The sequence below is a fragment of the Hyalella azteca genome, unplaced genomic scaffold (genome assembly GCF_000764305.2).
Source record: "Hyalella azteca isolate HAZT.00-mixed unplaced genomic scaffold, Hazt_2.0.2 contig8360, whole genome shotgun sequence".
Taxonomy (NCBI): domain Eukaryota; kingdom Metazoa; phylum Arthropoda; class Malacostraca; order Amphipoda; family Hyalellidae; genus Hyalella; species Hyalella azteca.
Genome location: NW_025938456.1, coordinates 261,680 through 275,925, shown reverse-complemented (window position 1 = coordinate 275,925; position 14,246 = coordinate 261,680). Strand labels below are relative to the sequence as shown.

Below are 14,246 nucleotides of genomic sequence, written 5' to 3'. Positions count from 1 at the left end.
TTAACCCACCAAAGAAAGAACAGAAGTGTGCACAGTTGTACACGTGATTTCATTACATAACATACATTGTATGAATTTCATACATTGTACACTTGATTTCATTACAATGTGAGCTTGCTCCATCAAATTGCTTACGTGGTAAGCATCATGTTAAACTATTATTGGTGGCATGATTTGTTATGAATTCATAAATGTTAATTTGTTATCTTTGATTAGGAGACAAATTGTTAATACATACAATACATTTTTTCAGAATGACTTATTTGATAGCAAAATAATTCTATATTTTCTTAGTTTGTAGAAGGCAACCTGTCGAAGTGTAATGCTAGTTAGGTGAAATGCATGGTAACCTTGCAAAAAAAATTGCCCCATTAGCACAAATTGGGATTCTTTACTATAAACATTTGCCTCAGGATCATACTGCACATATTGCCATTGTTATTCTATTTTAATATGCCAATCAAAAAATTATAAAAATGTTAGAATAATGGACCCATGAAGGTTATTGTTTAATGTAATGACTAATGTAATGTTGATGTAAATTAACTTAATTTTGTACTTTTCTCTCTCTAGAAGGTTATACATTTTTGTATTATATTTCATAGATGCATGAGTTACTGCAATGGATAAGGTTTTAAAGTCATCAATAACAATATTGATATCTTATTCCATGCTCATATTGAGCAATAGCATGAAATTAGATAATGTCTTTGAAGAAGGTGATCCTGTTTCACCACACTTTATCAAAACTGTTGAATTCATAAGTATCACTAGTCAAGTTGACATAGACTCGTCCATTCAAGTTCCTAGCATAAGAAGAAATATAGCTACAACATTCACGGCCTGTGATGATAATCAACATGTGATACTTCAGCTACATCAATATCAAATAGACAGAGGTATGTAATAGATATTGATAACTTGGATAATTTTGATAAATGTGTCTGCTATGCAAAGAAGTAATTATTTATAAATACAGTTCAAGTGACATACATACCAGTACAATTATACTGTAATCTAAATGGAGAATCAGCAAAGTATAATATAACCTACGGGTACCTACTATCTTCTACATTCAAAAAACCATTTCATGTTTTATATTAAAAAAAATGTTATCAACTTTTGGTTACTTCTATCACATCATTTGTTTCTTACAAAATAAGCATTGCAAAGATGTTGAGTAACAATTTATTATTATAACACCTTATAAATGGAATGTTATTTAAATGTTTTCGTTTCTAATTTTTCATGATTTCTCTTACATGCTAAATGCTACAAGTTACTTAAGCCAGAAGTTCTTGAAACATACATATCCAAAACTACTAGAATAAAATTTGGGTAGAAATTTCATGGTATTGTGTCTATTTCTTCAAAAGTTATGAGAAAAATATAAATTGTTTTCTTAGAGGACAGCACTAAATGTAAATATTGAAATGGTATGGAGAGGCCACATTGTAACTTTTCAATCTCAATTAAAAGAACTCTAAAGTTTTAGCCTGTCTTTAAAGGAGTGTGAACTTTTAATTGATGCTAGTTAAAGTTTTTAGGCAGTGTGTATGACCAATTTAAAGGTCACTACGCACCCCAATTCCAATTCATAACTTAAATTGAAATTAAAGCTGATTTATGTTAATTTTAGATGCCAAATGTAAATATTGAAATGGTATGGAAATACCACATTGTTACTTGTCAATCTCAATTAAAAGAACTCTCAAGTTTTAGCCTTTCTCAAATTAAGTTAGTTAGTTTGAGAGTTATTTATGGCCTGTCTAACTCTCAGGTTAAATTAAAATTAAAGCTGATGTATGTTCATTTTAGGTGCCAGAAAGCATCTTGATGCCAATTCATAAGTTAAATTGAAATTAAAGCTGATGTTTGTTTATTTTAGGTGCCAGAAAGAGTCTTGATGCCAGTCAAAATGGTCAAGACTGTGCTGCTAAGTGCTGTAGTGCTGCGCCTGAAGTGTGCAGTTTGGCTCTGTATAACTTTGACAGTCTTGTGTGTGAGGCTGTATCCTGCAGTCCAGACAACCCCTGCTATCTTCTACCTCAAGGTGGGATTTATCTACTTCATCCTTTCATCATTCCTCTGAAGTCTGAAGATTTCAAATTTTTTGTTTTAATAATGAGTTCTAATTAGTTATATAAGAGTTAAACCATTATCTAGCTTACTCACAATTTATCTTGGTATTATATGCTATTGTTGGTCTTGCGGCCGCTGTACACCTGCAAGCGCGAGAGCAGAACTTTAAGATGAATTGCGGCTGTTTTATAATAATATTTCTTTTTGTCGTATGTCTTACCACTAAGTATTTTTAGTTATTTATGTCACTATTTTTGTTGTATGTCTTTCCAATAAAAAATATCAGTTATTCATGCCACTAAAAAGCCTCTGCATTCTCTGATAAAAACGCTCATTATTTTTAATTTTTAGTGCATTTTCTCATTTATGGAAAAAATACGCTATTGTGCTCGCCATGTCCGTCTGTCCGTCTGTTTGCTGTCCATGACTTCACGTTTTCGTCGACGAGAAAATGCGTGCTCTGTCACTCACTGCAGTGAGTACTGAGTTGTATTTTTTCAACTTCCTGCTTGGGTCATTCTGACCAAATTTGGCCCGGCGAGAGGGCGCTTGTTCTGTGGAGATGAAAGTGCGTCTCTATTAAAACAAAATGACCATATATTTTTCTGAGCGTGAACAAGAACTAATGATCTAATGGCTTGTAGTTCTTACACCAATAAAAAGAAATTGCTATATTGTTCAAAAAGTGGCAACCCTTTATCATCCACATCGCGTATCGAGATTGGACGAAATAGGCCCTTTTAAAGTGTCAAACTGGGTGCGGATGAACCACAATAGGTAAAAAGTGCATCATAAATTGAGATCACAAGTAACATCGTCTGTCTGTCTGTCCGTCTGTCCGTCCGTCTGTCTGTCCGTCCGTCCGTCTGCCTGTCCGTCTGTCCATCCGTCCGTCTGTCTGTCCGTCCGTGACTTCACGTTTTCATCGACTAGAAAATGCGCTCTCTGTCACTCAATGCAGTGAGTACTGAGTTGTTTTTTCATTTCTATAGTAGGCCAAATGTCAGAGTTGTTTTAAGTTGTTTTTTTTTTCATTTCTATTGCAGGCCAAATGTCAGCAGGTATGCAAGTGGTATTGCTGCCGGTGTCATCCAATCAAGCCTTTGTTCAGAGTTCAGCACTAAACAGGTATTGTAAATATGATCACATCAATGTTGATTCTTATTATATACCTAATTCAAGTAACTATTGCTCTAATAAACTTAATACTGCATTAAATTAACATGTAAAAGATGCTTTAGAGTATGTGTTGCCATTATAGTTTTATGAATGAGTAGTCAAGGACCTGAAAGTTTATATATTACTGTGATTATATACTCTTTTAGCTTATAAAATACATTTTGCTCTAAAATCAAAACAAATGATAAGGAAAAATTCATCCTTTTCCTGTAGCTCATCCACAAACTAACCCCATCAACATTTTAGCTCCATTATATGTGATTATTGTGATGTTGCAAGATATGGTAATTTAGAAGATGCTTGCTTGTTGTTTACAGTTATTTGGGTGGTGAATGTACAGTTGCTTTGGTTCAACACTAGCAAGTAAAAATCGCAATATTTCCCTTATTTATTAAGTGCCACAAAATGTCAATAAATCACCATATGATGTGGTGACACTAATCATGTATAGTTAGGGCTGTGACTGCTTTTTACAAACTTTTTTCATTTTTTTAATGAAAATTAGTAAAATTTACAGCTTTGCAATGAGGTATTTGAATTCATAACCAAGCTGTTGTCTTCATGTGTCTCAATGTTTAATAGCGGCTAAAAAACTTTTTCCACATTGATGAGTTTTGTGATTTTTGACCAAAATATGTATGCATCAATTAAAATCTGTTGTATTCCACTGAAATCAGCAAATGACTTACCAATGCAATTTGAACTGCATAAATGTGGTGGTTTACCTTCATATTTATTATGAACTCCTTTGGCAATTATTGTTTTAACTTTGTAATTTTTACCAGATCCACAAGATCCTCCCAGAGGTTTGGTATTCAATCAAACCGCCATTGGAGATTCAAGCGATCAACAAATCTGGCGAATTCTCCCTCTCATCCATCTAAACTTCCATCTTCTTCAAGCAGCAGTAATATAAAAAGTGATAGTGGTGGTCAAGTTTCAAGTTCGAGTTTCCATACCAACGCTCAATTAAATAAACCTGGAAAAACATTTGTGATGAATAACAAAGTCAATGTCAATACACCAACTGCAAATCACATTGAGAAACCAAAATTTGAAGCACTAAGCAGCAGTCCGAAAGTAAGTGCCAGTCAAAAATTGATCAACTCCCACAACAACAATTCTACACATCCAGCTATTATTCAGAAAAATCTTTCAACAGCTCCTCAGTCAAAGTCTGAAGATATATCATCTCATACAAACCACGTTGACCAACTTGTTGCTTCTATTTCTAAGCCTGTCTTTCGCATGGAAGATGTTAGTCCAAAATACACTCTATTAACGTGTGAATTAGGCATGTCAGACTGTAAAGCCAATGAGTTCTGCGAGGCGATCGGCGACCGAAGACGTGATGGATTATGCAAGTGCTTAGAAGGATTTACACGTAACACAGATACAGGAACCTGTGAACGTGTATCCACTCCAGCTGGTAATATCTCCATAGCAGGCATTACATCACTTGCAAATGTTAGCTTGGGATCTACTTCTGCACCTGTTCCCATAGTGACTACGACTCCATACACTCCTCGCACGCTCGATGTTACTGTTAATAACAAAACAGTTTGGCTTCCTGCTGACAAGAACATCTATGAACAAAGCGTTACGTTGTCTTCTTATGTTATTGGAGGTAGGTTAATTGTCTATCATTGATACCATGTGTTTTGTTCCGGATTAAAAATAACTTAATGTGTTGCTGTGCTGGATACAAGTTTAATTTGATATATTTCAAGTCTTTTCTAACTCACGTACTTTAAATTTCAGGTTGATGAAAAATTGATTCTACTTAATCATTTTCTACCTAATTTGAGGTATACACTTTCTGCCTATATACATATAGAGTCTCTAATCTCCCTATAATAAATAATAATAAAAGTTTGGTTTACAGGTTGTCGTGATTGTCAGTATGAATGGACACTAATCCAGCGTCCAGAAACAAGCTCAGACTCGGCAGGGTCACTCACTGAGCCCCACAGCCCAACTGTAACCCTTGCCCACCTCGTGGCCGGCACCTACCTCTTCTCGGTGAGAGTTACTCAACCTGGAGACTCCAGCGACTCTTCAGGGATCATTCAACCGGCAGCGGTGGGCTCTACCGTTGCCAACCTCACAGTTTTGAAAGCCCATCAAGTGAACAAACGTCCTGAGGTTGTCATTGTTCCTGCAAAGCAGAAGGTCAGCTTACCTACCACTGCTGTTATATTGGATGGCTCGGGGTCATCTGATGATAATACCGAGGCATCAAAACTTGAGTTTAAGTGGGAGATTGTCACGGGACCACTGGATTACAGTCTCGAACAAGAGATAGGCCAGACTCTCACGTTACAAAACCTATTTCCAGGCAACTATACCATAATGCTCAGGGTCAAAGATTCCGAAGGACTTGAAGGAAACTCCACTGCTTTTGTGGAAGTTGTTCAGGAGAAAGACTACCCTCCCGTTGCGAACGCAGGCGGCGACCAAATTATTTATTTACCGCAAACTCAGACCCTGGTTTACGGAAATGCTAGTGCGGATGACCACGGCATCGTTGAATGGGAATGGACAAAAGGCAGTGACGACGACGGCCATCCTGTGGACATGCAGGACACCAGAACTCCCGTCCTCAAGCTGTCAGGGCTTCAAGAAGGCCACTACCAGTTCGTCCTGAAAGTCGTCGACAGTTCCCGACAATCAGACTCTTCGGTCGTAAACGTTTATGTTCACACGCCTGACGCTGCAGCATTGGTAGCAGATGCTGGAGCTGACATTACAATCTCACTGCCATTAGTTGACGCAATGTTGGATGGGTCAGGTTCTAGAGGGGTTCTTGAGAGTACTAACGTGTCTTGGACATTGATAAGCGGTCCTTCGACGCCCAAGTTCGTCCCGTTTCCTGATGATAGGCTCCGTGTAAATGTTACTGGTCTCACGCGTGGTTCTTATATATTCCAGCTGCAACTTACGAGTCAGGATAACGTTCGGACCACAGCAGATACAGTCACTATCACCGTCAAACAGGAGCAGAACCTGCAACCTAAAGCAAACGGTGGCGGTGACTTCTCAGTCACGTTGCCAGTCTCGTTAGTTCAGGTCAACGGGTCGGCCTCGTCAGACGACGTTGGTATAGTAAAATGGCTTTGGGAACGCCTTCCTATTTCATTAGCAGCTGGCTTAGTCCTGGGGCAATCTGCCACGTCTCCAGTGCTGATGTTGACTGGCTTGGTGGAGGGTCAATATCAGTGGAAACTCACGGTATGGGACGACCAAGGAGTCTCAGATTCTGACACCGTTTCTTTCATAGTAAAACCAGGACCTCACAACCGGGATCTTGTCGCTATCGTCTTGGGTGCCGGCATAGAAAGCGTCTCTCATGCCCAGCTCACTAACCTACTCAAGGCTTTCAAAGTGGTTCTTCCTGCCACCTTTTCCCTCCAGCTCATCGATTTCACAGGGGTACCTCATGCTGGGGAATGTTCTGCGGTGATCCTCGGTTACAATGCAAGTACAATGTCTGGGGAAGACTCAGTAGCCCCGCAGCCTGGGGCTGCCTCTAATATCATCGGTGCTACTTCATACTCAGGAGAAGTTGTAGAAGGTACACGACTCGCCGCCATGTTGCAGTCTGGCGTCAAAGCTGCTATCGCGAGTTCTGGAAACCTCTTCGAGATTCCCATCATTTCTATTCACACGGTCATCTGCCAGAATAACTGCTCAGGTTTGCTCTAAATTAAATCTTGAAAAATTGTTATCTTTGTTAGTAGGTAGGTACTTAGTACCTACCTAGGTAGGTACTAAGGTACCTAGGTAGTACCTACCTACCTACCTACCTACCTAGGCAGTACCTACCTAGGTAGGTACTAAGGTAGTAGGTAGGTACTTGAAAAAAGTACCTACCTACTATAGTATTTAACCCTGTCACATGTTATTCAATTTTAGTCACACTGTCATCCACCAAAGCAACAACTCTAGTTGTTTAAGAATTAAAATAGATATTTTTCCTGTTTTAATAGAAACAATTTGTTTCAATACTACCACTTTACAGATTTTTACATCTTGATTTTTTCTCCGATAATTTCAATTTTCACATCTATTGTGATCATCTTTATGTAATATGTGTATGCTTTTCACTATTATCAAAATATTGATGGAATGACATGAGTTCTATTGACGTTTTTCAAAATATTGATGGAATGACATGAGTTCTATTGACGTTTTTCAAAATATTGATGGAATAACATGAGTTCTATTGACATTTATCAAAATGTTGGAATGACATGACTTCTATTGACGTTTATCAAAATGTTGGAATGACATGAATTTATAGACGTTGACTTATCAACAATTCAACAGGTCACGGCGAGTGTGATCAGGCCAGGAGAGAGTGCGTGTGTCAGAGCTGGTGGATGGAGTCCTTCTGGCGCCGACACTTCGGTGATTCATCACCTAATTGTGGTGAGTTTGTCACCTAATTGTGGTGAGTTTNTGAGTTGTTCAGTTGTGGTGAGTTGTTCAATTGTGGTGAGTTGTTCAGTTGTGGTGATGTGTCACCCAATTGTGGTGAATTTGTCACTTAATTGTGGTAAGTCAAGTAACAGCGTAACTACTGGTTTTTTAATCAAGTTCTTGTGTTAAATTTGCAGTCGAAACTCCAAACTTTGCTAAACGAATTGCCTTCCAAAACTACGCCGTGTTTAATTACGAGATAAAAGTCCTGATATTGATGGATAATTCTTGATCTATTGATGTTTGTAATCCTATTAGGTGAATTGAATTTAGCAATAATTTAACAATTATTGTTAATCGCTTGATTGTACCAACTACCTTATAGGTTAGTTACTGCCTTTGAATGTTATAGAAAAACTACTCATGTGACCAACGTTTGTGCGTCAGTTGTAGCTATAAAAATGATAAATTTAGCCAGAGAAACATTATCTAATATCCTAAATTTGTTTAAAATGGCACTCTAATTAAAGCCGTAAATTATTAATTTCAGTGAATGATTAAAAATGGCATGCACGGATAAATACGATCGTAACGCTCTTAAAGGGTAACTGAAATAAAATATAATATTATATATCATATATATAACTTTCAATAGTTTTTTCATGCCCAATACATTTATTTCTCAGACTGGAGCGTTATATACGTGTTCGTATCGAGCGTGGCGATTGGTTCAATAGTTTTTTCATGCCAATTCATTTATTTCTCAGACTGGAGCGTGATATACGTGTTCGTATCGAGCGGTTCAATAGTTTTTTCATGCCCAATACATTCATCCCCACAGACTGGAGCGTAATATACGTGTTCGTGTCGAGCGTGGCGATTGGTTCAATAGTTTTTTCATGCCAATTCATTTATTTCTCAGACTGGAGCGTGATATACGTGTTCGTATCGAGCGTTTCAATAGTTTTTTCATGCCCAATACATTTATCCCACAGATTGGAGTGTGATATACGTGTTCGTGTCGAGCGTGGCGATTGGCTCGCTGCTAGTCATCGGTGTGTGGGTGCTCGCTACGTTGCTCTCCCGACGCAGGGCCGCCCTGGGGCAGGAGTCAAGGCGGGGCAAAAGCTCTTCAATGTTTGGGTGTTGGGGAGCGGAGGGCCTGTCGTCGTCTGGTGGAGGGCACCGACGAAGAGGAGGGACTGGGGGTGGTAGTCGCTACACGCTTCTTGATGACGAAGGGCTCAAGAGTGAGTATGTTTTTATTTGTTTTTTTTTATGTACGGACTAATTTAAATAAAGGGCTCAAGAGTGAATACTCTTTTATTTATGTTTTTTGTACGGATTAATTTAAATGAAGGGCTCAAGAGTGAGTACTCTTTTATTTATATGTTTTTTTATGTACGGACTAATTTAAATGAAGGGCTCAAGAGTGAGTACTCTTGTATTTATATGTTTTATTTTTTTATGTACGGACTAATTAACACGAAGGACTCAAGAGTGAGTACTCTTTTATTTATATGTTTTTTTATGTACGGACTAATTTAAATGAAGGGCTCAAGAGNCTGTCTCTTATACACATCTAGATGTGTATAAGAGAAGGACTCAAGAGTGAGCAGTCTTTTATTTATGTTTTTTTTATGTACGGACTAATTTAAATGAAGGACTCAAGAGTGAGTACTCTTTTATTTATATGTTGTGTGTTTTGTTTGTACGGAATATTTTAATTTATACTGAATATTTTTATTTATTTAGAGTTTTTTATTTATTTGTATGCTGTACTTTTATTATTTGTGAGGTAATTGTATTTATATATTGTATTTTTGTTTGTACGGACTAGTTTAATTTATACTGAATATTTTTATCTAATTGGTGTTTTTTATTTATTTATTTATATGTTGTAATTTTAATATTTGTAAGGTTATTGTATTTTTATGTTGTATTTTTGTTTATATGGACTAGTTTAATTTATACTGAATATATTTATTTATTTTGTGTTTTTTATTTATTTGTATGTTGTACTTTTATTATTTGTAAGGTAATTGTATTTATACGGTGTATTATTTGTTGTGCCTATAAAATTGATTGTGTCAATTTTAAAATTAATTAATAATATGAAATGAGTGAGATTGATCCATATAGTGATGCAGTTCTTTTCCCCTCTTGTGTGTGTCTTCTGGACCAAGTTTGAAGGTACGTCACTATTTGGGCAAATGACCTCATTCATTTGTCTGAGTGTTGGCGTATATGTAGTTTTATTTATGAAAATTTAAGATTCCAGTAGTAATGATAAATTCAATGATGAAATTGTTGCTATATGTTCGACACCTTCCAATTTCGTTCTGTAGTTTTAGTGTAGACTGATTACGGTAAATGGGTGACAATTTCATAAATCACCTCTGATAGGTACTTGTTAATAATTTAAGTGCGTAAAACATTATTCTTATATATTCAATCTTCACTTCTAAATTCTTTACAATGCTGGTACATATCATGTCCCTACATTTGTTGTCTGCATTCAGCAAGTGATTTATCAATTATATCCCTTATTTAAATGAACTATTCCCTCACCTTAAATTCTTTGTATCAACTGAAGAATTTAAAGCATAAATAAATTTTCTTACACGCGTTGTTTCACAGTGCGAGTTCGCACCCTGGCCTTTATATATATAGTTGATTATCAGTAGTATTTCTACGCGCGCTGTAATTAATTAATTAATTAATTTAATTATTAATAAGTATTTTTACGCGCGTAAATAAGTATTCTTACGTGCGCTGTTTGACAGTGCGCGTTCGCAGCAGCCTGCTGGAGTCGAGCAGCGAGTCCGGCAGCGACGCAGAGATTCTCTTCGACTCGCGCGCCAAACCGCGGCACAAGAGCGCGAGTTTGGGCGGCGAGAAGCGCAAGAATGGCCTGCTGAAAACCGCCCCTTCAAGACTCCGGGCCTAAGTTTCGTGTTGAATTCAGTGAGTGGTCGAGTTTAGTGAGTGGTCAACTTCAGTGAGTAGTCAAGTTCAGTGAGTGCCAGTCAGGGCGGCAAAAAGCGCAAAAACGGCCTGCTCAAAACTGCCCCTTCAAGACTCCGGGCCTAAGTTTCGTGTTGAATTCAGTGAGTAGTTGAGTTCAGTGAGTAGTTGATTTCAGTGAGTAGTAGAGTTCAGTGAGTAGTAGAGTTCAGTGAGTAATCGAGTTCAGTGAGTGGTCGAGTTCAGTGAGTGGTCAATCAGTGAGTAGTCGAGTTCAGTGAGTAGTCGAGTTCAGTGAGTAGTCGAGTCCAGTGAGTAGTCGAGTTCAGTGAGTAGTAGAGTTCAGTGAGTAGTCGAGTTCAGTGAGTAGTCAAGCTCAGTGAGTGGTCGAGTTCAGTGAGTGGTCGAGTTCAGTGAGTAGTTTATACATCCATTTTAATGCATCAGCGCTCAGGCAATATAATTTTAAATTCTGATCAATATGTTAGAATAATCAATTTAAAAAAAAAATAACACTCCAGAAGTTCTATTCTAGTGTTACTGAAACCTTCAATTGTAAATCAATTAACTCAAAGGACTAGGTATTTTTAAAATTAAAATATGATTATCTTATAGAGACCGATCTATAAAATTACAATAGCTTTTATACATTAAAAAGGAAGCTTCAATGCCGAAACTAGTTGGTCCACATCGTTGAAAAAAAGCTGTAGTTGAATTAAAGTTTTTTAAGACATGACAATTCATCAACACTTATCTTGTATAAATCACCTTTCCAAGTGTTAATTAAATCTTCCATAGCACATCAATTTATTCTAGTGACTGTTTTTTTTAATGCTGATGTCTAATGAATCAAAATTTTTAGTTAACAATTTATTTCAATTAAAATGTTTTTAATTTAATAAACTTTTTAAATGATAAATTATAATTTTTAAATAATATATTTTATCCAGTGAAGAAAGTAAGCTAATTGAAGACTAACAACTTTATTAGAATTTTTTTAAGTATCCAGGTTCATCATGCCTGGGCTCCATGTACTGTTTTCCTCAAAACATATGTAAGAAATAAATAGATTGTCAATCTGAAATTAAGAAAATATGATTTAATTTACAAATTCCAGGTTTCTCACAAATTTTTTCCGTTACAGGTTGCGTTTCTACTGCACGCGCAGCTTGGCAAAGCACCAAAGAGCTTCTTATATTCCTACGAACAACTTTCAAACTCTGCATAACAAACTACGCTGATGCATATTATGAATGTTATTTATAAACGCCTTGTTAGTGCATTTTCTCATTTATGGAAAAAAGGCGCTATTGTGCTCGTCATGTCCGTCTGTCCGTCCGTGATTTCAAGTTTTCGGCGACGAGAAAATGCGCGCTCTGTCACTCACTGCAGTGAGTACTGAGTTATATTTTTTCCCATTAAGCCACTATAAAATATGAGCTATTAACTAAACCAAATTTTATTGCCTGAAATGAATATTATTAATATTTGAATATTCATATTACAAGAGCAAACAAAACTCATTATGTGTTGTCAGTTAAAGATGAGTTTTTGCCTCCACACGCATACTTTTTACAGGTTCGGCTGTTAGTGGTCATTATTTTTTTAAATAACCGTGCTGTATAGTTTTGAATTATTGTTAGATTCAAAATTTCCCATAAATCACGTATTTATCACGTGCGTAAATGACTCGTACAAAATATTTCTATGTCTTTTTTTCTATAATCCTGTATCATCTAAATTCTTATTATTTCTTGATGCTATTTATGCCAGTACAAACATCTGAGCGTATATATACTATTTATATATTTTGATGAAACCTACTTCCTTGCATTCTTCCCATGCAACGGAGAGCCTCGTATAAGACCTGCTTTTTGCTGGTGCTGCAATTTTTAACAAGGACAAGGGTTTTTAGCGCATTTTCTCATTTATGGAAAAAATGCACTATTGTGCTCGCCATGTCCGTCCGTCTGTCTGTCTGTCCGTGACTCCACGTTTTCGTCGACGAGAAAATGCGCTCTCTGTCGCTCACTGCAGTGAGTACTGAGTTAATTTTTTTTGTCTGTGTTTTGGTGTGTTTATTATTATTATCATTATTTTTTTTTTTTTGCTTAATTTCAAACCTTTCAATCACTGAAATTATCTTAACACGTTGAGTGCGACACCACCGACCGGTGGGATGCAGGTCTTTTTTTTCGAATAAAGTTCGTGATTTCGTTTTTATTTTTCAATTGCTCCTGTCGACAAAAATTTCTGATGGCCGGACTATTGCATTAAATTTCAGAAAGTACCGTATGGAAAAAATAAATTTTTATTTTTGCACCGGAAGCTACAAATTTACTAGCATATTTTGAATTATAGGCCTTTTTATCCGTGGACTTGGCCGTTTTTAGGCCAAATGGCAGGCCGTTTTTAGGCCAAATGGCAGCGCTTGTGGGTCAATGTGATAAATAAGTTGGCCGGTAAATGCTATATTCGTAACAGTCTCTGCTCATCGATTCCAGTCTGTTACGTCCAAAAGTTTCCAGCGTCAGAGGTTCTCGTACTTAATGAATTTCGATATAAGTCGTTTATAACGTAAATAAATCTGTGTGTATTTTGATTTATGTATTGTTTCAATTAATTTAGTTTTTTCTCTTGATTTCTGAAAAGTATTTAAGAGTGTGAATGTATTATAATTTGCTAATTATTCTTGTTAATGAAATGCTTACGTCGTTATTTGCCATTTTGAATGAGACGAAAGTAACACGTTAACGGAAAAAAACGTGTTATCTATTTATTTAAAGGTATATGTGCTTCAATTTCTTAATTGATATCATGTTTTGTGCCGATACCTGTCGGGTCATAAAGCAAAGACTACTAACTTATTCTGGACTATAATATTATTATTGTAATTCATTTAAAAATTTCATTTCATAGTGAATTCGCTTATATAAGTCTTGTTGCTAGTTGTGTTTTGATCATATTATTTCGATTCATTTAAAGATTTTACTTAATAGTGAATTCGCTTATATAAGTCTTGTTGCTAGTTGTGTTTTGATCATATTATTTCGATTCATTTAAAGATTTTACTTAATAGTGAATTCGCTTATATAAGTCTTGTTGCTAGTTGTGTTTTGATCATATTATTTCGATTCATTTAAAGATTNAAGTTTCTTAAATCGAAAAATCATTCATCACCAAAGAGGCTGTCTCTTATACACATCTAGATGTGTATAAGAGACAGCTCTAATGACAATTCTCTCATTGTTTACATTCTCCACACTCTAATGACAATTCTCTCATTGTTTACATTCTACTCACTCTAATGACAATTCTCATTGTTTACTATTATTAATTTTATTATGAATTTTTAGTTTTTTATTAATTTTTTTTAGTTTTTTATTAATTTTATTATGAATTTGTTCCTATTTTTTTATGACAATTTGTTCCTATTTTATGCTCATGTTATTCATTACTGCATAATTGCCGTTGATAGAATATGATTCCATTGTAAATTTTTTCGTGAAACATATTGCGCCTATGACAATTTCTTACCGTTTTTTTTTTAATTGTCATGAATTCAATTCTTTCAATTCAATTGAATTCTATGAATT

The 14,246-nt window shown here is 36.0% G+C and overlaps 1 protein-coding gene across 2 annotated transcripts; it reads left to right on the top strand.

Moving 5' to 3' along the window:
* Positions 1–588: 588 nt before the first annotated feature.
* LOC108672969 (dyslexia-associated protein KIAA0319-like protein) lies at positions 589–11,949 on the top strand. Of its 2 annotated transcripts, none has more exons than XM_047881606.1 (9): positions 589–899; positions 1,889–2,053; positions 3,129–3,210; positions 4,047–4,888; positions 5,147–6,955; positions 7,591–7,692; positions 8,679–8,933; positions 10,470–10,650; positions 11,795–11,949. In XM_047881606.1, exons 1-8 carry the CDS (start codon positions 623–625, stop codon positions 10,631–10,633), a joined length of 3,696 nt encoding a protein of 1,231 aa, XP_047737562.1. In that variant the 5' UTR covers positions 589–622; the 3' UTR covers positions 10,634–10,650; positions 11,795–11,949. The 2 variants fall into 2 exon arrangements, with proteins under 2 accessions (XP_047737562.1, XP_018016227.2); XM_018160738.2 differs by having other exon boundaries at positions 10,470–10,657; positions 11,794–11,949.
* Positions 11,950–14,246: the final 2,297 nt, after the last annotated feature.

Coding starts and splice junctions, on each gene's coding strand:
- LOC108672969 (XM_047881606.1), top strand. CDS start 623: ATGGATAAGGTTTTAAAGTCATCAATAACAATATTGATATCTTATTCC. Junction 3,211..4,046: donor CAGAGTTCAGCACTAAACAG/GTATTGTAAATA, acceptor AATTTTTACCAG/ATCCACAAGATCCTCCCAGA. Junction 4,889..5,146: donor GTCTTCTTATGTTATTGGAG/GTAGGTTAATTG, acceptor TTTGGTTTACAG/GTTGTCGTGATTGTCAGTAT.